Source organism: Taudactylus pleione, unplaced genomic scaffold, assembly GCF_031769625.1.
Source record: "Taudactylus pleione unplaced genomic scaffold, aTauple2 ptg000156l, whole genome shotgun sequence".
Lineage (NCBI taxonomy): Eukaryota > Metazoa > Chordata > Amphibia > Anura > Myobatrachidae > Taudactylus > Taudactylus pleione.
The window spans coordinates 17,325,006-17,352,751 of record NW_028284558.1 but is presented as its reverse complement, the minus strand read 5'-3'; the positions used below and the strand labels follow the sequence as shown (position 1 = coordinate 17,352,751).

The 27,746-nt window shown below is 40.6% G+C and overlaps 1 protein-coding gene across 1 annotated transcript in view; it reads left to right on the top strand.

Annotated features, from left to right (window-relative positions):
• Window positions 1-18,710: 18,710 nt before the first annotated feature.
• The window catches only part of NXPH2 (neurexophilin 2), a 191,255-nt gene continuing 182,219 nt past the window's right edge, over window positions 18,711-27,746 (top strand). The window contains exons 1-2 of the mRNA XM_088474913.1: window positions 18,711-19,054; window positions 19,173-19,327. Coding sequence (XP_088331039.1) covers window positions 19,274-19,327 — 54 coding nt within the window. The 5' untranslated portion in view covers window positions 18,711-19,054; window positions 19,173-19,273. The remainder of the gene's footprint in view (window positions 19,055-19,172; window positions 19,328-27,746) is intronic.

Genomic DNA, 27,746 nt, shown 5'->3' with positions numbered 1-27,746 from the left:
CATAAGGTGGGGCGCACATTGAAATACAGTAGACAGACAAGTAGCCACTCTTACGTTGCAGGTCCACACCTAGCAGTTTGTTAGTGATCCTTTGCAAAGTGACAATTTAGCATGGAGAAAATAGTGACTGTAGTGCCATCTATTTTCCACCAGTAGATGGCACTGTCTCATGGCATAGCAAATATTTCCATCTTCTTTTTTAACCAATGCTGAATTTGTAAATCTTGATCTGTTGATTTATACAACTATTAGGAAATGTAATTAAAATATTATATAAACATCTAATGCTGTGCTTTTGATTTGTTGTAATAAATCAAATGCAGAAACCGTACACACTTTTGCAGATTTAAAAACAATAATGACTGGGAAATGTAGTTTGGCAGTGACTCCACCAGGTGGCGTAGTAGTCACAGGTTAGAAGTCACTTCTAGAGTTCTGAAGCTACTGCTACTTTTAAAAGTTTCACTTTTCTATCTGTAGTTCATCATATGAATAGTGTTGTGTAGCTTTACTCATAATTAAACACAATATATTCCTATTACATATAAATATTTGCATGTACTGTTATTTTCTTAATTACAGTAAGGGGTAGCTAAAAGGTTCTTTGCATGCAGATTGTATGTCCTATTTAGCTTAAAATACCGTATTTTGGGTCTTATTAAGCATGGATCATAATTGCAACTGCATACGTAGATCGACTGGATGTTAAGTACTGCACATGCACCGCACTGGGCGTGCGCGGCAATCACACTGCAATTACGGATGCACCGTGAAATCCATCATAGAATGAGTGATAGACCGTGAGCGTTTGGGGGTGGTGACTGGGGAGTGGTTGCAGAAACACAGGTGTGCCTGTCCGTTTGAGCACCGTTGCATGGGCGTGCATAAATTTGCCACTGCGATTGTCTACGCCACTTGAGTACTCACTGCGTGCGATGAGACTTGCAGATTCTGGGACAGGTCAGACCTGCTGTAATTGTGCGTGAGGGGTCGATGTTCTCCGATGTTACCGATGTATACGCAGGACTTCGAGGTATTACGGATGTGAGAAGGCAGTAGTTGGCGTCTTTACGATGGCTGAGCGGTGGCAGATATTAACATCTTTTCGCAGCTTCATTGCATGAAGTTACGCAGGTGCTATCCATGCTGAATCAGGCCCTTTATCAATTACAAGCAATAAATACATTTCTGTTCGCCCATTTACAATTTTACTTCACATTTGGCTCATTGACAAATTTCAGCTCATTCATACATTCACACACAGATACATGGCATGCTGTGAGTTATAGTTCTGCCCTAACAAGAGAACCCTGTGCTGCCTAAACCTGGAGATTAATTAGCTACTACTTACCTATTTCCGTAAGTGTTAATCTTCAGTTACATAGACAGAAACCAGTGTCTATAAATTTCAGGAGCACAATTCGCTTACAAAAGCAGTTTATCAGGAAACAAAGGCTAAACCGATTCTAGGCTTTGTTTAATATGACCTTGGAATGATAGTTAGAACTAGACATTGAGTGGACCATGCTGTTGCATTTTGTATTTCACACAAATATGATCATTTCTTGTGATTCAAAACACACTGTGGAAAGAATCGGTATGAATATTAGAGATGTGCTGTTTGGTTCTCCAGAGATCTGAATCCACCCGAATTTTGTGAATCCAGAAAGATCCGAATTGCGCTTCTGATCGTCCATGGTTCTGAAGTTGGATTTTAAATCCAAATTTTGGGTTGTGGATTGCAAAAATTACATGATTTTAGCTGTTTTAAAAAACTTTTTATCAATCTAAAAACAAAAACCCAGATCCAAAACCAAAATACCTGAGGGTGGTTTGGCAAAATCAAAACACGAAGATCAATCCAGACCTAAAACCAAAACACGCCTCCAAAGAAAATATCTATAGATTGAATCACAGTGGGTAATGTTCTGAAGATTCCTAGACAGATTAATACACCGATACTGTGCACATTTTTAGTAAGACAGAGGACATTGTGGGCCGGGCTCAGAGGTATATGTACGTAGTGGATGCCGCACGCAGAGGCCTATGTTGTTAAGGCGTTCATTACTTTATTAACTCTCAATTAAGAAAACCTTTTATAACTCTAACTGAAATAACAACACGGACAACAAATGCTTGAATTAATGGTCACAGCATTTATTAATGACCAAATTAGAATCTCTGCAATGGGTGGCCAAGAATATGCTACAAAATCAGCTCTAGCCAAAATAAAATATACACAAATTGAGGGATGACTAACGCGCCCCTCCTGAATATGCAAGCTGCGCTGTGAAGGACTCACCTCCCCTTACTCGGGAGAAGACCGAGCGCCTCCGCAGAAGGCGAAGGGTTAAGTGCCCCACAGCGACCTCTTCCATCTCATGTGGCCGCTGATTTGCAGCACCTTCCCACCTATCTGCGCATCACCTAATCGAAAAAGTTGTTGAGTAGCACCAGACAAACAAACAATAAATGTGTATGTATTTTACCTTCCAAACTGAAAAGGATGGCTTTGAACTGAAGGTCCTCCTATATATAACCTAAATGAGGACACTCCCCCTAAAACCCCATAGGCTAAAGCTAAACCAATACTACACTACTAACAAAATAAATCTACCCAGTAACAGGGCTGCCATTATCAGCCGATTGCAAAAAATTCAGGACTCTTAAATAGTCTTAAACTTAATCCGCTTCCGGCCACTCAAGTCTGCGCAAGCATCTGAGTCCACTACACAGCACATCTGTCCTAAAAGTTACCGCAGGGAGGCGCAGAACGATTTTGGATGCAAGAGCTGGGGATTTCATTAGGCATTCCTGGGAGGTAACTTGGCTAGCCAGACACAGGCGCATTGCGGGCATCTGAAGAGGCAGTAACACTGACACTGGACACCATGTATAGAAGGAGATTCAGCACCTTCCAAATGGTTCGGTGGTGCATCCGATGGCGCATCTATAGAAAGCGAGTGGGCATCTCAGTATGCTCAGAAACGGGCACAGAATGAAGACGCAGAAGCAACCCCTCTGAGTGTTGGTGCTAATAAGTCCAGATATTTGGTCACTTTAAAATAACTTCTAAGTGCCTGGATGTTAATAGAATCATTAGAATAGTATTCTAAATAATAATAATAATCATTTTGCTATTAAACACTATTTCATCTCATCCATGGCACATAGCATATACAAATGTAAAAATATAATGCAAATGATGGGAAAAAAAATGTTATAGTGGCAATTTAATCTGAATAATGGTCAAAATGGTATTATTTACAAAACACAAAATACAAATCAAAGACAGCAACTCACATCAGGAGAACAGTGTTTTGTCCTAACCTAATATGGTTCACCTGTAGAATGCTCCACATTGCAGACGATTCCTGTGATGCGTGTGATGATATAATGTAAGGTGCCTGAACACAACATAAGCAATTTGGAATTGACCCAAATTTTCAAAACTTTTCAGTGGAATTTTCAGCTCATTGGGCGTTTTGGTACAACATTTAGGTGTTTTGGTACAACATTTTACATGTGGCTACAGGCAAATTGAGCTTGTGGGATTCCCATTATCAGTTTTTGAACCACATGGATCTCTCCAATTGTGCACCAACACTTTTACTGTCGCTGCTCAATTTATTGACGATAAATGTGGAGTTTACAAATATAGTAAAGCGCAGAATGGCAAATAAAAGCAAAGCTAGATGCTTGTATCTTAGGAACTTTGTGGCCTGTATCACAACACAATTTATAAAAAATATTTTCACAACAAAATTCATATTTTTAGCAAATGATTTTAAAAGTTGTGTATGCATAAAGATCTTTGTTCCTGGTGCTTGTCCATATCTGATGATCTGATTTATGAACAGCGTAAGATTTCAGGGCAGCTTGCTCTTGTCCCATACTGCTTGGAATGAAGTGTGAGCAAGTTTTCCAAATATGATCTTGCAAATTAGCCTTTTTTAATAATAATTTACAGAATTATGTTGTCCGTCTTTCACACTCTGTCATAGGGAATAGAGGAGGGAGATACTGTAATAAAATGCAGACTATTATATTTTCAAACGCACCTGGCACACTGGACACCAGTTGGCTGTCCTGCAGACAGTTGTAATAAATTTGTCATTTATTTTCACCAAGATGAAGCAAAATAAAAGAGAAACAATGATTTTCAAATACTTTTATTGTTTGCTGGAGAGTTGACCTTGGAAAAACAATATTTGGGCTTCCTATGTAATCTACAATTGTAAAAGATCACCATATGTGCTGCAGCACTTACTGCTTATTACAACTAAATGACCATCATGAAGCTGTACTTAGGCTTATCCCACCATATTGTACTGAACATATATTTCCATTCTTTACACTTCCGCATCTACATAGTAGAGAATAGTTTTGTCCAACGACCAGAACCATGGAAAGTCATCTGACCTCACATCTTCTCTTATGATCAATCAAATACAAATGGTTGTGGGCAGTGTTGTCTGTCAGAAGATAAATAATGGAGCACTGAAATAAGCCTGACGGCCTATAAACCTCAAGACTTGGACAGCTTGTGTGTAATATATCATTACTGTGGTTCTTATTTTAGGATTGTCGCATTGTGCCAGATTGTCCAGCCAATAGCTGTGTGGTAGGTGGAGATTGGGTGGGTCCAGTAGCCATCTTGCTACACTGATGAAGGTGCCAGCTAATCAGCTCCCAACTGTCATCTCACATCCTGTGTTTGAAAAATGACAGTTGGGAGTTGATTGGCTGGCACCTTATCACTTTCTTATCACTTTTCACTCTGTCTCCTAACACTGCTTAGTAAATAGACCCCTAAGTGAGTTTTAGGGTCATGTAACAGGGATGGAAGAGCTACAGTGTCTAGATAGACAGTCAATATGTCTACACCAAATGGTTGACAGGCTATAGGTAGACAGGCTCAAAAGGTCAATAGGATCAATAGTCGACAGTTAAAAGATCAACATGGACTAATAGTGAGTATTGCCTGTTGACCATTTGGTGTCGACTTATAGACTGTGTACTATGTGTACTCTGTACCTGAGTCAGAAGCATACGCAATAGCGATTACGGAGGCAGTCGATTGTTTGCCATTGCGCATGCATACAATCTGCACTGCATGTGCCCAGCAATTGCATTGCGATTACAGATGCACAAAGGAATCCATCGTAAAGTGAGTGATGGGCTGTCAGCGTTGGGGGGTGGTGACAGGGGAATGGTCAGAGAAACGCAGACGTCCATTTGAACGCTGTTTATTGGGCGTGCATAAATGAGTCACTGCGATTGCATACACAGCTTGAGTACTCACTGCGTGCGATGAGGCTTGCAGTTTCTGTGGCTGGTCAGACCTGCTGTAAATGTGCATGACGGGCCGATGTGTGCTGATGGTACCGATGTATACGCAGAAGTGCGAGATTGGACATATATGAGAAAGCAGCAGTGGGCGTCTTTATGCCGGCTGAGCTGTTGCAGGCATTAGCATATTTTCGCAACTGTGAGCACAATTGTGATCCGTACTGAATGAGGCCCTCTATACTTCAAATTCTGACCAGCTGTCCTTAGTGATGTCTACTTCCAAACTTGCCCAGAAATCCTGATCTGGGCTGGAGCTCACTCATGAGCTCCATCTTCCGACTCCCACAGTGGGTAATGGGAGAGACGTCATGACATCATAACGATTCTCCCATAATGCAGAGCGGCCCGCGAGGACGGACTGAGGAGCGGATGGCTGCGGCAGGAGCAGGTTTCAGAGCGGGGATTCAGGTAAGTGTTTTTTTTCTCGGGGGGGGTAAAGGGGGGACTACTACTAGGGGCACTACAAGGGGGTGGCTACTACTGGGGGCACTGCATATGGTGTACCACTACTGGGGGCACTATATAAGGGGCTTACTACTAGGGGCACAAGGGGCACTGCACATGGGGGACCACTACTATGGGGCACTGTAAAAGGGGGTGCCAAAAAATATACTCGCTTACCAAAAAATTTGGCCTAGGGCCGGCCCTGCATGCAAGAGGTGACCTGGCATTTGACAAGTCACCTATAATAGCGGCAGCAGGAGAAGGAACAGGAGACATGGTACGCGGGCAGTCCGCATGGAGATGGTCAACCTACTGTACTTAAAAGTAGCAGTAGGAGAAAGAACGGGGGGAGGCACGGGGCTCGAGGGCAGCGGGCAGTCTGAAAGGAGGTGACCTTTCAATAGCGATGGCAGAGGTAGGAATGGGGGGTGCACTGGATCAATTGGGGCAGCCAGCAGTTGCTCAGCAGGAGGTGCCCAGGGTATACCCTGGGCACCTCTTATTGGCTGCTGGAAGAAAAGGGGCGGAGTCAACAGGGAGAAGTCAGGAAGACAGCAGTCTTTGCTGCTCTTCTCCCCTAACAGCAGTGCTAATGCCATCCTGAGATGGCGAATGAGGCGCTAGCTGAGGAACGGAAAGCTCAGCTTTCCGTTCCATTATGAATCGTACTCACCATACAAATGTATGGTGATGCGATACATACAGGAGAAGGTGCATCGCTGGAGAAGTAATAAGTTTCTATAGTGGTACCTTGTTCAATTAATAGTTTTCAGATAAACAGGACACTTCACTGCTTTATGAATAGACCCCTTTATCTCACTCCAAGGCTTCATACATTTCCCCTTATAATAAATACAAATCCACAAATACAAAGTTACAGCACCTAATGTTAGTGATTTACAGTGCCTTTGCGGAAAGGCACATTGCAGCCAGCAACATCTAGTTTTTTTTCGCACCTCATAGAGGTGTGCAAGAAAATTAGCAATATTGAGCCTACCGTAATAGGCAAAGATGTGTGTAGTGCCCCAATGTGTCTATGTATTTTTAGTGAATATATACTGTTAAAAACCATTAAAATAAATGGCTCTGTGTGGAAAGCAGACCTGTCCCACTCAATCATTCTCCACATCTCCACCAACACACAGGATAATAACTGTATTCATACAATTGGCTCTATCAGTAAATTAAATGCCTGTGTTAACTTCAACCTTACAGTGTGTCTCTATTACTGACTGAGTCACACAAGCGACAGCCATTAGTCTGGAGACCATAATGCAATGAGAGTTAAGTATATTACACAGACAGTATGGCTTCACCGTTGGAGATTGGTTCTGACAATTGCTCACCAAATGGTGAGTTAGAGCCAGTATATTATAATCTTGTACACTGACTCACAGTCACTCCTCTTTTCTCAACAATGCCCTTCTCCTTTAGTCTGTAAGCCCTCTTATCTCTGTTTTTGCATCTGCATTATTTTTTCCCCCTTGTCTGTCCCTGTTTTACATATGCCCTCTGTGCCCTTTTGTCTGGCACTTTTGAGCACTGTGGTGCTTTATAAATAAGCTTACCATACTATCTCTCTAAACTGGGGATTACACAGGTTCTGTGGCTGGCTGACTTCATGCCAGCATTTCACCTGGTTTTAATCAGCCACAGAACCTGTGTCCCATTTTTAAGGAATAGTATGGTAAGCCTACTGTACTTATAAATCAACAACAGTAATGATAATGTATCTACAGTGACTGAGACACATTCCATGCTGAGCACAAAAAAAGACACCAGTTAAGCCGCGTATACACTTATAGACATACAAACGACAGCACGATTACGACATTGCAATCGTGCTGTCGTTTGTATGTCTAGTGATGTGGCTAGACTGAACGTTCACTCGTTCAGTCCAGGCACATCCATCATCCCTGTACATGCTGAATCTGATGGGATTGTCAGGTTGATCAGCATGTACGGGCGATGATAGATGGCAAAAACGACCAGTGGGCATGCACATCGCTGGTCGTTTTTGTCATTTGCATGCCCGATTTGTGGGCGATTTGCTGGCGATTGCACGATAACGACGTCTTTATCGTGCAATCGCCTGTCAAAATCGCCTAGTGGATACCCGCCAAGGATGTGTTGGCTTGCAGGTACTCAAGTCTCAAAATACACACTGATGATGAAGATGGTGATGATGACTTTGGCAGCCACTTCTGATTGTCTGGCTTAATCCCACCCACTGATACTATTACTGTTGTAGTGTGGCTGCTGTGTTATAAACGTTATTATTACCGTGATATTTGCAATCAGTTCGCTGTATGGAAGCAGTTCCTTATTTGGTCTTTTAAGGGCGAAGGTGACAGCTGTGTGTATTGATTTAAACTTAATAAGTACTTTCTTTTTGTATATACACCTGATTTTTATTGCCTTTTACATGGTAAATGTCACTTAATTATTTATCATTAATACTGTCAATACATAGATGCACTATATTGTCTATGAATTGTGTCCTGCAATTTTAATATATACTGTTAATGCTGCGAATCCGCATTTTCTTGGTAAACCTAAGCACATATACTACTGTTACATACCTCCCGCTTTTCAGGGACTGTCCCGCTGTCCCACCTGCAGGCTGCCCCCTTTTCGGATGCGTGCTTCGAACAAGATTGTTGGGAGGTATGCTGTTAACTCCAGAAATAAACCAGGCCCATATACTACTTGCAACCTAAGTTAAAGGTACCATCGTTGGGATACATTTTACACTTTCAATTTAGATGCAATCTCTGGCCAACTGTACAGTACATGAGCCTGACAACTGGAAATGAACAAAACTATTGTAATACCGTTTTCCAGCACTTTAAGTTTGCCAATATAAAATACTCCCCTGACACAAAATGCAATCCTACCCTAGAAATGGGCCCGGCTGTGCCTGCTTGGGGACACTTCAAAATAATGTAATGAGGCAGTACTTGTATTGTTTCCAGATCACAATCCACCCTAATTGTCATTGTGTGCACCACTTGTCCTGTAAATGTGATTGTTCTTTAAGTGATAGTCCAATTGTGGAAGTTTTTAAGGCCATTGCTTCAATATTATAGTTTACTAAAAATCCCACCAATGATTGCATTATGCTGGAGTTTAGTAATGCAGTATGCATGAAGATATAAGAGCTGTCCTTTGTGGTGTGGGAACTCCAGGTTTATGACCCAGCAGCCTTTCTGCGCATGCCGGCCATCGACCATACTGGGAGGGATACTATTGGATCCGTCTCGAGAAAAACTCCCATAGGCTACTATTAGGCAACGCCGCTTAAAACTGCATTTTCGGAGGTTTGACCACATTATTCAGCACAGTGCATCCCTCCCATGTTCCGGAGAATACAGTATGAATTACATATTTTATAGTTATGATGAACTAAAATATAACTGAGAAGACAGTAGCGACATGACAGGGTGTTCTTTATACAGTGAATATTAATGCTGGACCTTAAAATACAAAAACTATTACATTATATTTCCAAAATCATCACAGTGGGTTTGGTACGATATACCGACATTTAGTATGTGGACAAAGAGAATGGGGTATATATATATATATATATATATATATATATATTACCTATGGTTAGCGTTTAAAACCAACTGAAGTTACATCAAAATGCAAAAATGACCAATTCATTGACCATTGTTAAATTGTTATTGATTTACCATCACTAATCTGAAGAACTGTCTGTGTATGTCTGTCACAGTAAATGTGTATGTCTCTGTGTGTACCGTATATACCAGTGTCAGTATAAGTATCACAATCTGTATTAAAATGTGTGTTGATGCAATTTTGACAACCAAAAGGAAATTGTCCCTGCCCAAAATAGACACGGACTGGGCATAACAGGGGGGTGTGGTATTAGATGGCTTTTGGACATGAATTGATATGTCCAGATTATTCATCTGAGTTTTGTAAAGTATAGAGAGAGATAAATTATGTGCTTTTGTCTAATGCTGTCAGTTATGCATTTGTGTGTGTGTAATGCTGCCTATAATGTAGAGACACTGTTTATTATATATTGTACTGCTATTTTAATATTGTTTATTTATATGTATGATAGTATTATGTCACTTTATGTAAAGAGATACACTTTTATACTGGATTTGGGTTCAGCTGGTTTATTCTTAAACATCCTGCAATTTCATAAAAAGCTACAGAGGCATTCTACTCGCCTGTGTCAGCCGTCGAATGTTTTAGGCCTGATGTTGTGTTGAACGTATGCCTGTTTGCGGAGATTATTATGTGTGAATTACACTTGTCATGTTCTGGAACTAAGCATATGCAAATACAGATTATGCTAGTGAAGAAGTTTAGCTGGGCTGTAACTGGGCATTTCTCAGGTACTGTAGGCAAAATTCAGTGAAGGCATATTTATTTACACAACTGCAAGCTATACAGAGTTAGGATATCAGCGTAGACATCCCTATTTCAGGCATATATTACACCAAGTATAGATTAGTGCAAGTGCTACCTGAAGATGATGACGGGTATTAAATTAGGTGTACTGATGAGGGTGCTCCAGCAAAAATATTCATTTAGTTCCATGCATGCATTTGACACTTGGGGGTATATTTACAAAAGTGTGGGTTTTTAGAAGCCGAGGTGTTGCCCATAACAACCAATCAGATTCTACTTAACATTTATCTAGCACCTTCTAGAAGATAATAGCTAGAACCTGATTGGTTGCTACGGGCAACATCTCCACTTCTAACCTGTACTTTAGTAAATATGGGGTCTATTTATAAAGCAGTGAAAAGTGTGGAGAAGTGAACCAGTGGAGAAGTGGCCCATAGCAACCAAGTCAAGCTTTCAAGTAGCATTTATCAAGTACAGTCTAGAAAATAATAAGTACGACACACTTACACACACACTGAAAGCCTATACAGGCACACACTTATACACACACTGAAAGCCTATACAGACACACACATAAACACAAAGCCTATACTTGCACACACAAAATGCCTATACAGACACACACTTATACACACACTGAAAGCCTATACAGACACACAAACACAAACACAAAGCCTATACAGACACACACTTACACACATACAAAGCCTATACAGACACACTTACACACACACACAAAGCCGATACAGACACACACTTATACAAACAATGATAGCCTATTAAGACACACTTGACTTACACTCACAAAGCTTATACAGACACACACTTACACACACAATGCCTATACAGACACACATTTATACACACACTGAAAGCCTATACAGACACACACACTGAAAGTCTATACAGAGACACACATTTATACACACACAAATGCAGCCAGTAGCCCCCCACATAAAAAATGAACACCCCCCTCCCCTCCCGTGGCAGCTTAGCCATCCAATACATCCCCCCCAGCGGCAGTTTAGCCATCAGCCTCCGATCGCCCCCCCCCCAAGAACTTACCTGTGGTGAGCGGAGATGGAGAGTGCCGGGGAGGGAAAAATCACTCCTCGCCCAGCGCAGATGGCAGCTCTAGTCCCAGTCAGGAGGTGGATAGAGCTTGGTAGGAAGGCTAAAGGGGCTGCTCGTTAAAGGGCACTCAGGACACAATGGTGGTGGGGGGAGGGCGTGCGAGTATGATGTCCTGGCCGGCGGCACCCCCTCTGCAGGGCTTGCCATGGTGTCCAGGGCATGTGCCCTTCACACCCTGCCCTAGTTATGCCACTCGTAGTAGCTGATTGGTTGCTATGGGCAATTTCTCCACTGGTTTACTTCTCCACACTTTCTTTTCACTACTTGATAAATAGACCCCTATGCCCCATAGAGAGAAGTATATCAAAGGTTGGAGAGAGAGATAATGTCCCAACCAATCAGCTCCTATCTGTCAGTTTTCAAACACAACCTGTAAAAATGACAGTTAGGAGCTAATTAGTTGGTACTTTAAAATCTCCCCCCCCCCCAAAAAAAAGTCTGTACTGTGCAGAAAACCATTGTGCATTGTCTACCAGTGTCTTTTTCATTTACCATCCTTTTCACCATCAGCATAAATTTATTGTGGAATTTTTGCTGTTTATTTAGAAGTAAACAGCTTGGAACATACAGGGAAAAGTGTATGCACTTGATTCCACTCCAGTGTGTCATAAAAAGAATACTAATAATAATAATAGTAGTAATAATAATAAATAGCAGCTTACTATGAGGTTACATTTGCACATTTTCCTGATATAAAATAAAGCTTTTCTGACATTGTGGGCAGTCTTCTCTGCCACACTATAGGACATATAGAAAACCTTATACATACATTCCCACACTGTCTGAGACTGTCTGAGACACATTTTGTGCTAACAACTCCATGCACTAAGGCGGACAAAACTGGGGTTGTAGGGGGCACATAAGCTTGGCAAACACAATAGGGTGTATTTGTGCAAAAAGTGGCCCATGCTGACCACAAGAAAGATGAAAATGCGCCTGTTTGAGGGGGATCACTTACAGGTGCTCAACCACTGGTGCAAAATGCGAGCTGCTGATAATGATGATAAGTCCTGGGGAATATCTATAATAGGTGCAGGGTGTGTGGTGTACACAGGCCCCTGGGTCCAGGGGGGCCCACACCGCACACCCTGCACCCATAGTTTTTAATGCTTACCTCTCCGAAGTGCCATGTCGGCTGTAGCAGCACTTCATAAAATGCCTGGAAAATGGCTGCCGCGACCATTTTCTAGGCATTTTGCGCAGTGGGGAAACCGCGCCCACCATTTTCCCGGTGACCTGCGCATGCACAGTAAACTCTAGGCACAAACTAGTAGAGTCTACTGCTGTGGACCGTGGTCAGTGCGCTGCCGATCACCAGGGAGAGAGTAGGGTGCCCTGGACGGGGAATACACACAGGCTCCCTCCTCTCTTTATACACCCCAGGATAAGCTGACACTTCTGATTACATTTAAATCCCTCTTTATTTTTCCAATACTATAATATTGTAGCTGCAGCGATCTATGGGCCTCATCTACTAACGAGATTTATCACCAAAACGAGTGATAAATGTCACTGTGTATGATAAATGGTGCTCCAGCCAATCAGCTCCCAACTGTCATTTTTCTAACAGTTCTTTCTAATCACTCGTTTTGGTGATAAAACTTGTTAGTAAATGGGGGCCTATTTGTATTATTATAGTGATATTTTAAATTTCCCATGTGATAATTAAAAAGAGGCAGGTGATAGGTGTGTGTGCTGATTTAATAAACATAGGGCCTGATTCAGAGTTGTACGCTATGCCGATATTTACAACAATTATTGGTATACTGCGCATGCACCATGTGTCAAAGTCGCATGGAACATGCATCAAGGTATCATGTAGTCGCTCGCAGTGACTATTTACGCACAATGTGATTGTCAAGGAGCATATGAGGCAGGTAATGGTGAGTGGTGGCAAAGAACTGGTGTGTAGCGACCATTTTGGAGGTGTGTCACATCCTGCATCTGCGATTCTGTATGCAAAAAAAATGGTCTTGGCGTTTCAGTACACGCGGCCATTCTTCGTGACTATTCGGTTACCCAGAAGACTAATACCTTAATTTTGTTTTTCAGCAGCAGCAGCATTAGCGTACAACTCTGAATCACGCCGTTAATACTTTCTTTTTGTTTTTCCTATTACATGGTTAATGCAACTTTATTAGATTTTAATAACACTGTACTATGAGCCTGATTCAGACCCGCTTGCGAGCGCTGAGTGCTCGCAAGCGGGTCGATGTTGGCCAAGTGCGCATGCGCACGAGGGACCGTCCTCCGTCGTGCGCATGCGCGAGACCCGCATAGCGACGGGTAAACCGTTGCTATGGGTCTCACTACAAAGAGGACGTGCTGTCGATGGTGAGTGACAGCACACCCCCTTTGGTGGGCGTGCCGGGGGCGTTGCTGCCCAGATGGAGGCGTTCCCATGGGAACGCCTACCGTCTAGGGCCGGCCCCACTGACATCACAAATGATGTTAGTGGGAGTGCTTTTGGCTCTGATAGAGCCAAAAGCACTCCAGGGCTTGCGGCAACGAGACCCTACCACAAGGGTCTCGTCGCAAGCCCGATGGTCGCGATGGTCTTGACCATCGCGACCATATTTTTGGCCCCTCGCTATAGCTGTGAGTGGTCACCCACAGCTATGCGAGCGGCCTGGGGGCCACTCTAAAAAATGAGAAGGAGGGCACTGATTCAGAGCGAGAGCTCTGAAAGAGTGTCCGGCTCTGAATCAGGCCCTATATTCTGTATGTTCTACTGTTCTCTCCAGGGGTACAGCAGGTGCATATATTAACATTGAGGAGTTGTATGCTTCTTGTGTAAACGACCAGCTCTACTAGCTAAACTAAGGGCAACTTTTCCCAATTGCAATTTTTACACAAATTGTGTCCGAATAAGCGTAAAACCCAATGGGTCAGAATTTCTCTTTCTGTTATGAACAATGTTCAACCATACCTCAGGGCCGTAGTTAGCTGGCCCGGACCCCATTACTATCGGGGGGGTCCTAATAGCGGGAGGCGTGGCTATACCCCTTAGGAAAATAAATTCTATTTGTAGTGACGCTGCACGCTGGGGAGGGGGCGCTGTGAGCCCCTCACTCAGCCTGGTGCAAATCTAGGGAGGGGGCAATCAGTGTGATTGCTCCCCCCACAGGCAGAGGCTACAACCCTACAGGCATCCAAACCCTCACTGGATGGAAACCTGTAGGGTTGTAGCCTCGGCAAAACAGTTGGTATGGTATGGTTTGTGGGGTACCTGTATTGTGAGACCATTCTTCATTGATGGAACATTAACAGCAGCATGTTAACACTGCAACATGGTGGACAGCACTTCGAACATATCCTACAAACTTTATGTTACAACTCGAGAATGAATAAAGATATGTTAATTCTGCATCTGTCATATGTCACATGACTACCTTTCCAATTAAAAAATTAGAGTTGCATCAAAGATGGCCGACTTCAAGAAAACCCTAAAAAGTTTTCCCCCACTCCCATATCATATGTGTAGACACTGGATTCATATTACCTTACTCAATTCCTTTTTATAAGGGGGTTTCCACACTCAGGGACCACTCTGTACTGTACAGGAAGCACTGAAGACACACTGCATTAATGTGGACTATAGGCCTGATTCAACAGCGTATACAATTGCAACTACATACGCAGATCGGCCAATTGCTCAGCTCTCCGCAGGGGCAGAACTATGGGAGACAATGGAGGAGCCTGCCGCCGGGTGCCAGCACTGAAGGGGCAACTCCTCCATCGCCCACAATATATTCACCCCACTTAGGGTTGTAAATATGTACCTGGAGTGTACCTTTATGGCCGCCCAATACATGGCATTTCTTCCTGACACCAGAGAAGCCACCATACACTAGTGGAGGGCCCGGTGTCAGACCATTAGCTGCCGTCTCCGTCTACCTATAGTCTGTCCCTACTCATTGGTGTTGCTGCTCCTCAGCAGCTTCTTATTCCAGTGAGACACAACTCCCCCTCCCACTCCTCCCTGGAGGCAGCTCTAGCCACGGATCCATGCAGCAGTCCCTGTGCCCCCCCCTAGCCACAACTCCCTGTCCCACTCCTCCCTGGTGGAAGCTCTAGACCCGGACCCATGCAGCAGTCCCTGTGCCCCCCTCAGCCACAACTCCCCGTCCCACTCCTCACTGTGTGGTGGGTCTGAGCATAAACGTGGCTGCAGTTCTTCCAGGAGCAGACAGAGCTGTGGGTAAGAGGGAATGGGACCTTGGGCACCAGTGACTGAGTCTGGGGGCAGATCTTTGGTGGAGCAACTTCCCAGCATGTGACTAGGCATTTTGTGATTTGTAGTCCCACTTCAGTGGCAGCCTTACAGTATCTTGACTCAAACTCAGTCCTCAAAGACCACAAATCAGGTGGTTTTCTTCTCCACCAGGGGTATCAGGAGGGCCCCCCATCCCACATCAGGTGGCTTTCACCTTCATCAGGAGGACTCTGAGCCTCATGCTAATTGCATTATACAGGTCACTATCTTATCTGTGACTAATGCATAGCTGTATATTCTCCTAATTAATCCTAGGGCTATAGCTTAGGTCACTCTTCATACAAACATACATTACATTCCTCAGCGCAGACCCCATCTTTATAACAGACAATGTTGCAATGTCATCCCTTATCTCGTGTCTCTGGTATACAATGGGAGAGCTGTATACCTTTGCAGGGATGTAGTCAGGATGCCGGCGGTCGAAATGCCTACTGCCAGAATTCCGACACTGAAAGCCCGGCATGGGAATAAAGATAGGTGTCTAAATACCAACGCCTATCATTAGCCCCATGCCAAGATGCCGACGCCCAGCATACCGAACTGGCAACGCGACGTGTTAGCTGTGGGGGGGAGGGTTAGGTTTAGGCACCACTTGGGGGGACTTAGGGTTAGGCCCCCCTGGGCCCCCCTGGGAGGGTTAGGTTTAGGCTAGGAGGAGGGGTTAGGGTTAGGCACCACCAGGGGGAGGTTAGGGTTAGACACCCACCTGGGAGGGTTAGGTTTAGGGTGCGGGAGGGGGGTTAGGCACCATGGGGGAGACTTAGGGTTAGGCACACCCAAGGGAGGGTTAGGGGGGAAGAGGGGAGGGTTAAATATACTTACCAGCCGGCGTCAGGATTATGATGTGTTGGGCTTCCAGGGTCGGGATTTGAACCGACGGTTTTTAAGACGTCAGTATTTCATACCCAACCCCCTTAGCATGTGTTCTAGGCACATTAACTGATGGGGATCTATACAAAAACCTAATGCAAACCCTTAACTTCTTCTTCAGCGCTACTGTGCATGAGTGGTCTGAGTGGAAAGTGCCAGGGAGGGATGCTAGGGATCCCTCTCCTAGTACTTTTTGCCATCTGTAGCCCATAGACAACAGCAGCTAACATCTCTTTGAGATAGTGTTAGCTACTGGGGCTAGTCTCCGGAATGCAGATACATTGGGGGGATACTATAAATCTGCAGATATCTCCAGAAAAAAGGTGTTTTTGGTGCATATCCTGCAAATTTGCTTTAGTAAATAGACCTAACAGATACAAATTCACTTTTTCGGGGGAGGCACCAAATGATAACTTTCCTCCGGGGCATCTGAGCTTAACTTACGCCACTGGCACTGCGATTATGAACGCACATAGGAATCCATCGCAGAGTGAGTGATTGGAGAAACACAGGCGTGTCTGTCTGTTTGAATGCTGTTGCATGGACGTGCATACATTAGCCACTGCGATTACATACACAGCTTGCAACGAGACTTGCAGTTTCTGCGATTGGTCAGACCTGCTGTATTTGAGCATGACGGGCCAATGTGCTTCGATTGTACAGATGTATACACAGGACTGCGAGGTATTACGGATGTGAGAAAGCAGTAGTGGCCGTCTCTATGCTGCCTGAACTGTGCCAAGCATTCACATATTTTCGCAGCTGCATTGCGTGCGATTACACAGCTGTGATCGCAATTGCAATACATACTGAATCAGGCCCAATGTTCAGTGCAGACCTATAGCATGTATTGTATATGTGTCCAGACTCCAGACTTATTTACACATTTGGTAACTAATAAAACTGCTCTAATTAGATGGGAGGCACTGTTCAGTCTGAGCTTAGCAATCTGGAAACAATAGTGTTAAAAATGTAACTTGCTAGGAAAAATCCAGCAGATGGTGAATGCAGCCCTCCAGGGTGGAGTTGTCATTAATTGACCTTTTAACTCCTTCATTTCTGAATTTCTCATCATGAACTGATGGGAGATGAAACTTGACCAAAATAAAGATCTCACTTTGAATTTAAATATACAAATATATTTGTTGCTGCACTAAAAGATTCCTGTTTTTTTTTTCTTTCCTGGTATCATATTAGCACTGCGTTCTTACATTTAAAGAAACAGGGTAGCGTGGTATGAAAACCGAACTGTTGTGTATATTATTTTAAAGCTAGTGTGTAATCTAAACTTGATACAACACACTGTCCATTTGTTCACCGGTGCTTTAGTCTATGTAGTGTATATACAGCTTCTGTGCAACGGAACCCGTAGTCTGTAGAGTCTAGATGCAACGGTCAGCTCACTAACGCAAAATAATGTCCTAGGGTGTCAAATCAATATAGAGGTCGAGGTCATCATGAGTGTTCGCAATCTATTCATGATTTGTTACCAAAACTCTCCTTTTTAATAATAAAAAATGAAAACAATGTAGTACAATACGGTATAGTATAATAATGCTGCAGTATATATATATATATATATATATATATATATATGGCTGCATTATCTATACACTGCAGCATTATTACTTAATATTTTAAATGTATTACATTATATTATATTTTTATCTACTTTATTAATAGATTGCATTTAGTTATTTAAAGAATGAAACCTATGTTTAATTATAAGTGTGCACATAATAAAACAAATCAGGATAAACGATCTAGGGATATAGATTTTAATCCCTAGACTATTTACCTTGATAATTATAATGACTAGATCATTTATCTTGATTTGGTTCTTTGTGCACACTTATCTTAAAATAAAGATTTACTTTGTTTAGATATGAAACTGAGATCTAAAAAATAGTAGTAATAATAATAATAATAACAATAATAATAATAAAGTGTTGGTCAGTCCCAGTTATAAGGAAGCAAACTGTCCAATCACAGCTGTGCCAGTATAACTGTGCTCCAGAAACACAATCTCAGTCTGCACATGCCAGATAGTCAGCAGACACCACCATGGACTGGGAGAGGAATTAAAAGTGGAGAGTCTGGCTGTGCAGTTCTGTAGTCAGAGGGATATATTCCAAAATCCAATTCGTAACCGTGTTGCACAAGGAGAGACTGCCAGTGACATGCTTGGAGGAGTGCCTAGCCAATAATGTGAGACTGAATGTGAGAGCTGGATCCTGCTCTTTAATACTGTGCACTGCTGTCAAACAGCTGCTGGTGTCGGGCTGGTAGTACTGAAATAAGCCTGGGTGCAAATCGATTTGGAATTAGACTAGGAAAGACCCAGGCAAGTGCAACTGACTTTACAACACATCTTTTTACTAAATTACAATACTTAACTCTTCTCTTAAAAGCTCATCTGCTAATAAAACTCGATAAAGTTGGAAGACCACCGAAAATCCATCACTATCTTTTTTTGGATGCAATATATTTTATCAGCCATAGAGAAAAAGGACATTATGCATTTAAGTTCTGCATGGGATCTGGGAAGAGAAATGAATTGCCTGGGAGTCAGAGCCTGAGATAACGGTAATGACCATTTCAGTGTCTTTAAAGAGTCCTGCATGTTTCAGTTAGAACATTGTATTACTGTGCAGTGCAGGTTATCTGTTGCCTGTCTTTGTTATATTGTTGTGTTTGTGTTTAGATCACAGAACTCTCTGACCACCAGCCCAGACCCTTGAATCTGGCTATGGTGAAGAATGAATATACAAGTTAAATAAATCATCTCTGAGACTCTAAAGCACAATGATGGAGCTTCATATTTTCTCACTCCTCCTGGTAAAGTGTCTGCTTCACCTGGTAAGTTTCAACTGAAAAATTATTTTCAAAAACATCACAATATTAAACCGCTGGTAAGGACATTTGTACAACAAATACTGCAGTATGAACTCAAAAATTGTATGCAAAACATTATCTTGGTGAAAAACAGGACTAAAAAAAACCATAAAAACTTTATTATAAAATGTTAGGGTGTTTTGTGAACATTCTTCTTTTTGCATAATTTTGATATAACAAATACATTGCATTAAATATATTTATAATTATATCACTCATTATTGCATATTGTCATTTAAGTACTGTAGAATAAATTCTGGTCCAAATATTTTTAATGTGGATAATTTCAGTTCTCATTACGATCTTCAGTTCTGAGTTTATGGATGCACCCATTGGGTGCTGGCACAGAGAATTAGACATGAGTCTTGTCCAGGAGCTTAACAGCCTTAATGAGTGTCAATAATTGTGAATGTAAATGTAATGCCCCTGTAAACTAATGCTGTGTTATATGGTGCGTTGTATTATTTTATAGTAGTATTGATAAAACAGGAGATTTATTGCCTGCAGATATGCTGTGTTTCCAAGGAGGCATCACAAATACTCAGTGTGTCTGCTTGTAATTTGATTTAAGGCTTAAATAAAGTAAAGTAAGAGATTGAACAAGGCTAAAGAGAAGAGTTTTTCCAACAAATTCAAATAATAGGTTCATAGCCTGACGCTGTCTGGAACTAAATCTACATCTATATTCTTATTTATAGTATATTAGATGTGTGCTGCAAGGCAGTGGCAAATGCAATATACAAAAACTATAAGACTTTCTGTTTGGACAAATGTTTAGGTCTAGACTGGCCATACACCATTCATTTGTTAATCAAGAGGACACATAAGATGGTTTAAGGGTTTTTAGCAATATTATAAGTATTTCTATTTAAGATTCGATATCAAGATTTTTTTTTTTAATCTGGGTCATTAATTATTTATGTATGACATTATTTGTTACGTGAATTCTTTTCTTGTTGTAGTTTATAAATAAGTTATCAGTTTTTAGAAAAGTCACCTGTTATGTTCGCAGCAACATATATGTGCAAAAAATTCCATCTTAGTAACAATATAATAATGTTCTGATACATTGTGTAACTACGAGAATAGGAATGACATTCAAAGAGCTTTAATAAAAATAAAAAATTTTAGTAGATACTTTTTTTATGGGAAATGGACAAACACTGGCTCGTAAAACTCAACTCCTACACCCTTAGTCAGCAGGTTAATTTCAGTACTCATGCAATAGGTTGGAGAAGGTGGCAGTACAAAATATATCACAACTATGTTACAATATCGTATGGTAGAAAGTCGTTATAATAAATCCTGAACATATACGGCACAGAAAGTTAAAATGTCTTAAAACATTTCATGAAGCAAAGAGGTGCACATAGGATTCTCTACTAAAAAATTAGTTCTTGGTTATGTATTTAAATATCGGTGCATATTTCAGCATACTTTCCAAAAATGACTTAAACCACAAGATGCAAAGTAAAGTCATAGTACACAACATACAGAATGAATACTATCATGTAGAAAATTTAGGAACCAGGCACTTCCTAAAGCCAGTGAAAGATTTTCCTTAATTAATTCGGACCAAAAAGAGGGCCAACCAGGTGCAAGGCATGGGAAGTTTGGTTTTAAGAAACAGGCAAATCACAAGTTGTCAGGCTTTCTTCTGTCCTGATTCAGGGACTGCTGGTTCTCACTTTTCAAATATATGAGGGTACAAATATCAGCTGAACGGAGAGCACAACAAGTGGTCTCATATGTCTTCCTTCCAGGAGCTGGTCACAGGGACGATTCCAGAACAGGTTTCATTAAACTTGGACCGAAGAGAGACTTCACCCATAAACCATCATAGACACACAGTAATTTCATCACTGTACAGTTCCACATTCAACAATGCAACACAGACTAAAGAAACCAGTTAATGTAACACACAAAGAAATGATAGTTAGATAGATAGATAGATAGATAGATAGATAGATAGATAGATAGATAGATAGATAGATATTAATTATATAGCCCACTCATATTACACAGTGATCTATATATATATATATATATATATATATATATGTACATGTGTATATATATATATATATATATATATAGTTAATATACAGTATAGATAGTAGATGGGCATGCGAATGATGTTTATATAAATGAATGTGAGCTAGATAGACAGACAGATAGATATATTGGATTAGATAGATAGATAGATAGATAGATAGATAGATAGATAGGTAGGTAGGTAGGTAGATAGATAAATAAAGATACGTGTCTGTATATTTGTAAGACGCCCTGTGTGTCGCCTGCTGATATTGCTAGATAGATAGACAGACAGAGCCCATCTTGGTTTTTGTGGCCTTACAGAAAGCCAGACTCAAACAGGTACAACGTGGTCCTATTTAGTATCAACACTTAACATCAACATTAACCATACAATACCTAACTTCAATCACACATAGTAATATATATATATATATTTATATACATATGTGTGTGTGTGTGTGTGTGAGAGAGAGACAAATCCACCAAAAACATTGAGAGGTATCTAAATTGCTTGATAATGGAGTTAATTTGCATGAATTCAATTAGAACTTTTTATCTTTAAAAACGCACATTGTAAAAGTTTTTCCAGTCTCCTGCTGTTTTGCATCCTAATGTTGTCGCCACACTTACCATCCCTGTGTAAAATAAGTAAATATATAAATGAACTAAACCTTGAAGAGATTAAACACCCTCTTTAAGAGGCGATTTCTCATATGACTACATGAGTTGATTGATTAGTTTCTGAGGAAGCGTGTGTCAAATATTAATCCGCCTCTGGATTGTACTTGCAATGTAATGCTGTTTTTTTCCTCCTCTCAGCCACTTTAGCAGAGCAGTGAATTAGAGAGCTGCAGTCCAGCGATAAGAAGCACAGTTCTTTCAAAACTGCCAGATTTCTGGACAATAGCAGCCTGTTTACCTCTTCTCCCATTTATCTGTAGGGTTTTTTTTCCCTGTAAATAAATGACTGGCGCACTGAGCCGCACATGGTTTTAGCTTTAAGGAAAGAAAAATAATGTAGCCGTGTATATTTCACATATGTTGATTCCATGTGGTTCCGGCATTCCATGCAGAAGGCTGATACAGAAATGCGGAATTTGAGAAAAAAAATTAATTAATATAACTGTGATTTTAGATCAGAAGTTTCTTAAATGTATTTTGGCTAGAATTCCAAAATATCTCTGTGTTTGCCGTAAATGTATTTGTAATTTTTTTTTAGTAAGAAATTAAATTAATATACTTTATTAATCATTCTGATCCAAGTGTTTTGCTGCATTCAAATTTTGAGAAACAATTTTTGTTTTTTTCAGACAAACTTTTCCTTACCTACATTTTACAGGACATAACAGTAATTACTGAAGTATTGAAGACAGTGGCACAAATTTTTACATTTATATTTATTGATGTTGTTAACTGGAGTTAATTGCACCGACAGTCATGGAAAAACAAGTTATGGTTCTCTAGTAGAGCTTGGACGAGAACGGTCAGTTGGAATTGGACTTAAAAATGTATGTCCAAATTTGGTTTCGTCATAAAGCTCAATGTTTTGTGGCGAATTGCTAACAAAACTGTTTTGAAAATTTTTCAAAAATACACAGATATTATCAAATAAAAGTATAAAGCATTTTTAATCAATCACAAATAGTATTAAATTAATGCACAAGAATTAGCAACTAGTGATATTAACTTTGGCACAAATCAATATTGCAAATTACAGATCCTCACAAAATAGTTATAATAACTAACATTGTAGCATCTGCTATGGGCTCAAAGCTGGGGGAATCTTCCCAGTAATAGCTTCATGTGTTTTGTTCACCTTTGGGCACTTCATGGGAGCCCTTACAGAATTCTGCTATGAGGCCCACAAATGGCTAATTATACAACTGGCAACAGTAATATCACTAACAATGATTTAATCCTGAAAACTCTTATTAGATTATCCACAGAGATGTCATTTACAAAATTGCAATTATGTAAATTGATGTGTCCTATATGTTGTGATTTTCGCTACTGCATTGCATCACTTTTTATTTTCAGTATTCTGTAGTTTAATGCTTATCTATCTATCTATCTATCTATCTATCTGTCTATGTCATATCTATCTATCTATCTATCTATCTATCTATCTATCACCAGTCTAAACCAATATCTATCTATCTATATATCTATCTATCTATCTATCTATCTATCTATCTATCTATCTCATATCTATCTACCTCATATCTATCTATCTATCTATCTATCTATCTATCTATCGATCTATCACCAGTCTATACCAATATCTGGATGGGCAATAAGCAGCCCCACAGCTGTTGTAGAACTATACATCCCAGCATGCCCTGTCACAGTTTTGCTATTTGGCCATGCTAAAAATGTTGCAAGGCATGCTGGGATGTGTAGTTCAACAACAACTGGAGGGCCGCTTATTGCCCACCCCTGCGTCTATACCAATATCTATCTATCTATCTATCTATCTATCTATCTATCTATCTATCACATGTCTATATCAATATCTATCTATCTATCTATCTATCTATCTATCTATCTATCTATCTATCACATGTCTATATCAATATATATCTATCTATCTATCTATCACATGTCTATATCAATATCTATCTATCTATCTATCTATCTATCTATCTATCTATCACATGTCTATATCAATATCTATCTATCTATCTATCTATCTATCTATCTATCTATCTATCTATCTATCTATCTATCTATCTATCTATCTATCTATCTATCACATGTCTATATCTATCTATCTATCTATCTATCTATCTATCTATCTATCTATCTATCTATCTATCCATCTATCTGTCTATATCCATCCATCTAATTCTAGATTAGTTCTACATATGTCATGTTTGCATTAATAATGCAAATGTTGTGCAATTTACCTTGCTCCCTAGTGCATGAGAATAAATTTAATGTATGCATAATTTATAATATAAATGTATATTGTTTTTCCTTTACTATAGAAGAAGTGAATCTTTCATTCACCTTTTGCAATGTACTTTAATTAAATCTACAAACTGTGAAGCTTTAATTATTAGAGAGAAAAGCCACAAATTGAACTGCGAAAAAACAGTTTTAATTGTATTTAAATGAAGGGTTCTAGAAGAAAACAGTAACAACAATTTATGCAAAGTTTGCTTTACTTAGACAATTATCAAACATGTAAATTGGTTTGAGAAGTATACTTCTTCTTATGAGATAAATGAATACAGTGCTGTCTAATTATCAATATAAACAGGGCCTCATTTCCCTTTATATCCCTTTTCCCCCAACTATGTTTTCACAGGCTATACTCGTATTACTGGCTGTATTGAATTTTCAGGTAACTTCACCCCACCCCAAAAAAACAAAGCCAAATTGTGGTCGGACAGCACTGTATTCCAATACACATTTCATGCAACAAGACAAGATGTAAATAAATGTTGCACATACTCTTTGAGAATATTCCTAGGTGAATTTCGATGTAAGAGGGTGAGTCAAAAATTATAGGCACTCTGGCTGTAGAATTTATTTTAATACATTTTCAGAAAAGACAAATACATGATTTTTTTTTACATTATCTCCCTGCTTTTTAATACACTTTGTCCATCTGTCAACAAGCTTTCGCATTCCCTCATTAAAAAATATTTTAGGCTGAGCTGCGAGCCACAAATGCACCGCTGTCTTCACCTCTTCATCAAATGTGAATCTTTGTCGTCTAAGGGCTTCTGATTTGCAAATGATTTGCATCATAATCCACTGTCACTTGTCTATCCAAATGAATCAGTTCATGTGCACGCTCATTGTTCTCATCAGTCATGGACGTGGACGGGCGTCCGGCTCCTTCTTCATGGCTGACACTTGTGAGACCTTCTTTGAACTTCTCTATCCATTCATACACACTTCTTCATGACAAAACACTTTCTCCATACTGTGCACAAAGTCTTCGCTAAATATTGGCACCAGACCACAAAAAAAGAATCACTGCACGCTGCTCTTCTTTCATGCAAATCACAAGTGTGGGGCACTATATTATCTTGCACTGCAGTCACAAATGAAGTGACGTAACATGTTCAAACCTGCACAGCAGTGACTGGGGAGACAGTGACCTAGTACGGAAAGTGTAGATAAAACAGTGCGGCCATCAGAAGTTGTAATATAACTGGAGTGCGGATAATTTTTGACTCACCTTTGTATTTATAAATATTGGTAACATACAGTATGTGTCTGGGGCCTGCTTTAGATTACATACAAAGATGTATGGATTGGGCAAGCACAATAGCTGATTCGTGGAAAAGCACTTTTTTGAACTACCAGGACATAACGCTGCTATGTGTATATATTAGTTATTTGGAGCACAGAATCATTTGCCAGATCCAAGATGAGTTACAGTTTTGTACTTTATTTACTTGTTACATATCTTTTCTATATATGTTTTCAGCAACCTAAAACCGTTTCATATCCTTTTTTTTGTCAAATTTATTTATTGAAAATTTTTCAAATAATATAAAGATCAAACCAAAATCAACATAAAAGTGTTCATGCAAATCACATAAGGACAATGAAAATAAAAACATCATGGGGTTCAGTATCATTAACAAGGAATATAGGTTAACCAATTGGCAATATGTTTCACTAGTGAATGAACGAGAGTATGTGTATTAAACCACATACTTCCATCAGTTTGTAGATAATGTCTCACTGTAACTTAACCATTGATCACAAAGTAAAATAAAGTAAAAGTAAAGTTAGAGAGAGGGGGAGGAAAACTGATATCCAACATACACATATATCCCTTTTAATATCTATATATTCTAATCATTTAATTATAAGTAGATTTTTTTTTTACAAAAGAAAGTAACATGGCATATGCCAACCAGATGAGTTAAAAATTCAAAAATTTGGAGTCTTCTGATCCTCAGTCAGTAAATATCATCCTAGTCAATGTGATCCATCCATGGGTGTCATCGGTCCCACTGCCAAACATGATGCAAGACAAATTCACTACTAGGAAGGCGAGACTGATCAGGAAGAATACAAAGTGCAGGGGAACCATGTATCTATTGAATTCTGGGGAGCAGCGGGCTTTAAAAATTACCTGTGAGAAGTAGAGGTTGAGGAGTGAGATGCACAGCTCTTTTAAACACTGTATGCTGCGACTCCATGTGGTGGGTCGCTTCTTCAGGCTGAAACATTAACAATTAGCCCTGCAATTCACATTGTATTTGTGTGAGTAATTCTGGCATCTGATTCTAATAGGGATGCAGGCAGGATACCGGGGTAGATATCCCAACACTTACATCCCGACATGGGACTAAAGATAGACATAGAAATCCAGATGCCTATCATTAGCCCCACCACGTAATCCCGACACCTGTCATACCGAATGAAGGTATGCCGGGTGTCTTAGCGTCTAGCCACACAGGGGGGTTAGGTTTAGGGACCCCCTGGGGGACTTAGGGTTCGGCATCCCCCGGGAGGGTTAGGGCAGGGGAAGGGAGGGTTAGGCTTAGGCACCACTAGGGGGAGGTTAGGGTTAGGCACTAACGGGGGGAGCTTAGAGTTAGGCACTAGGGGGAGGTTAGGGTTAGGCACCCCTAAGGGAGGGTTAGGGTGGGAGACGGGAGGGTTAGGGTACTTCAGCTGTCGGGATTTCGACCCGCTTGGCTGCCGCTATCGGTATTTGAACCGGCAGCTAAACATCCGCCGGCATTACATACCAATTCCTTCTAATATTATACAATAACAACATAAAGTTCCAATACGAGTATTGTAAACATGTTAGTATGTAGATACTCGTAAGTCTTCATCATAACGTGTAGTATTACATTGTCTCAATAATAGTATTTTATATATAATATTTCCGTTGTGCTTGACTAGGGTTTGGTCATCTTTTTGTATTCAGTCTTCATCTTCATGTGAAATCTGGGCGGGGATAGAACAGCTTTTAGCCAATCAGAGCATTGGAGTGGTCTGAGCAGCCATAGTTGAGTTTATCTTGTGGGAGACAGTAATCTGACCAGTATAATCATATTTATAATGGGTGCAGGGTGCACCGCACACATTGCACCTGGAGCATACCTCACACTATTGCCAGGACTGCCGGCAAGTGGGTCTCTCTGCAGCCAGTGCCATCTTTCCAGTAATAACATTAGAAAAATGGCACTGTGCATTGAAAACATAGACTCTGGCACTGTGCCATCTTCTCAAATATAACTGGGAAGATGGCACTGGCTGCAGGAGGTAGGTAGACGCATGGGACCTGCATTGAGCGGAGGGGAAAGCAGGGCACTGCATACACTGCATGCAGGCCCCCTGGGCATTATATACCCCTACTGAACAG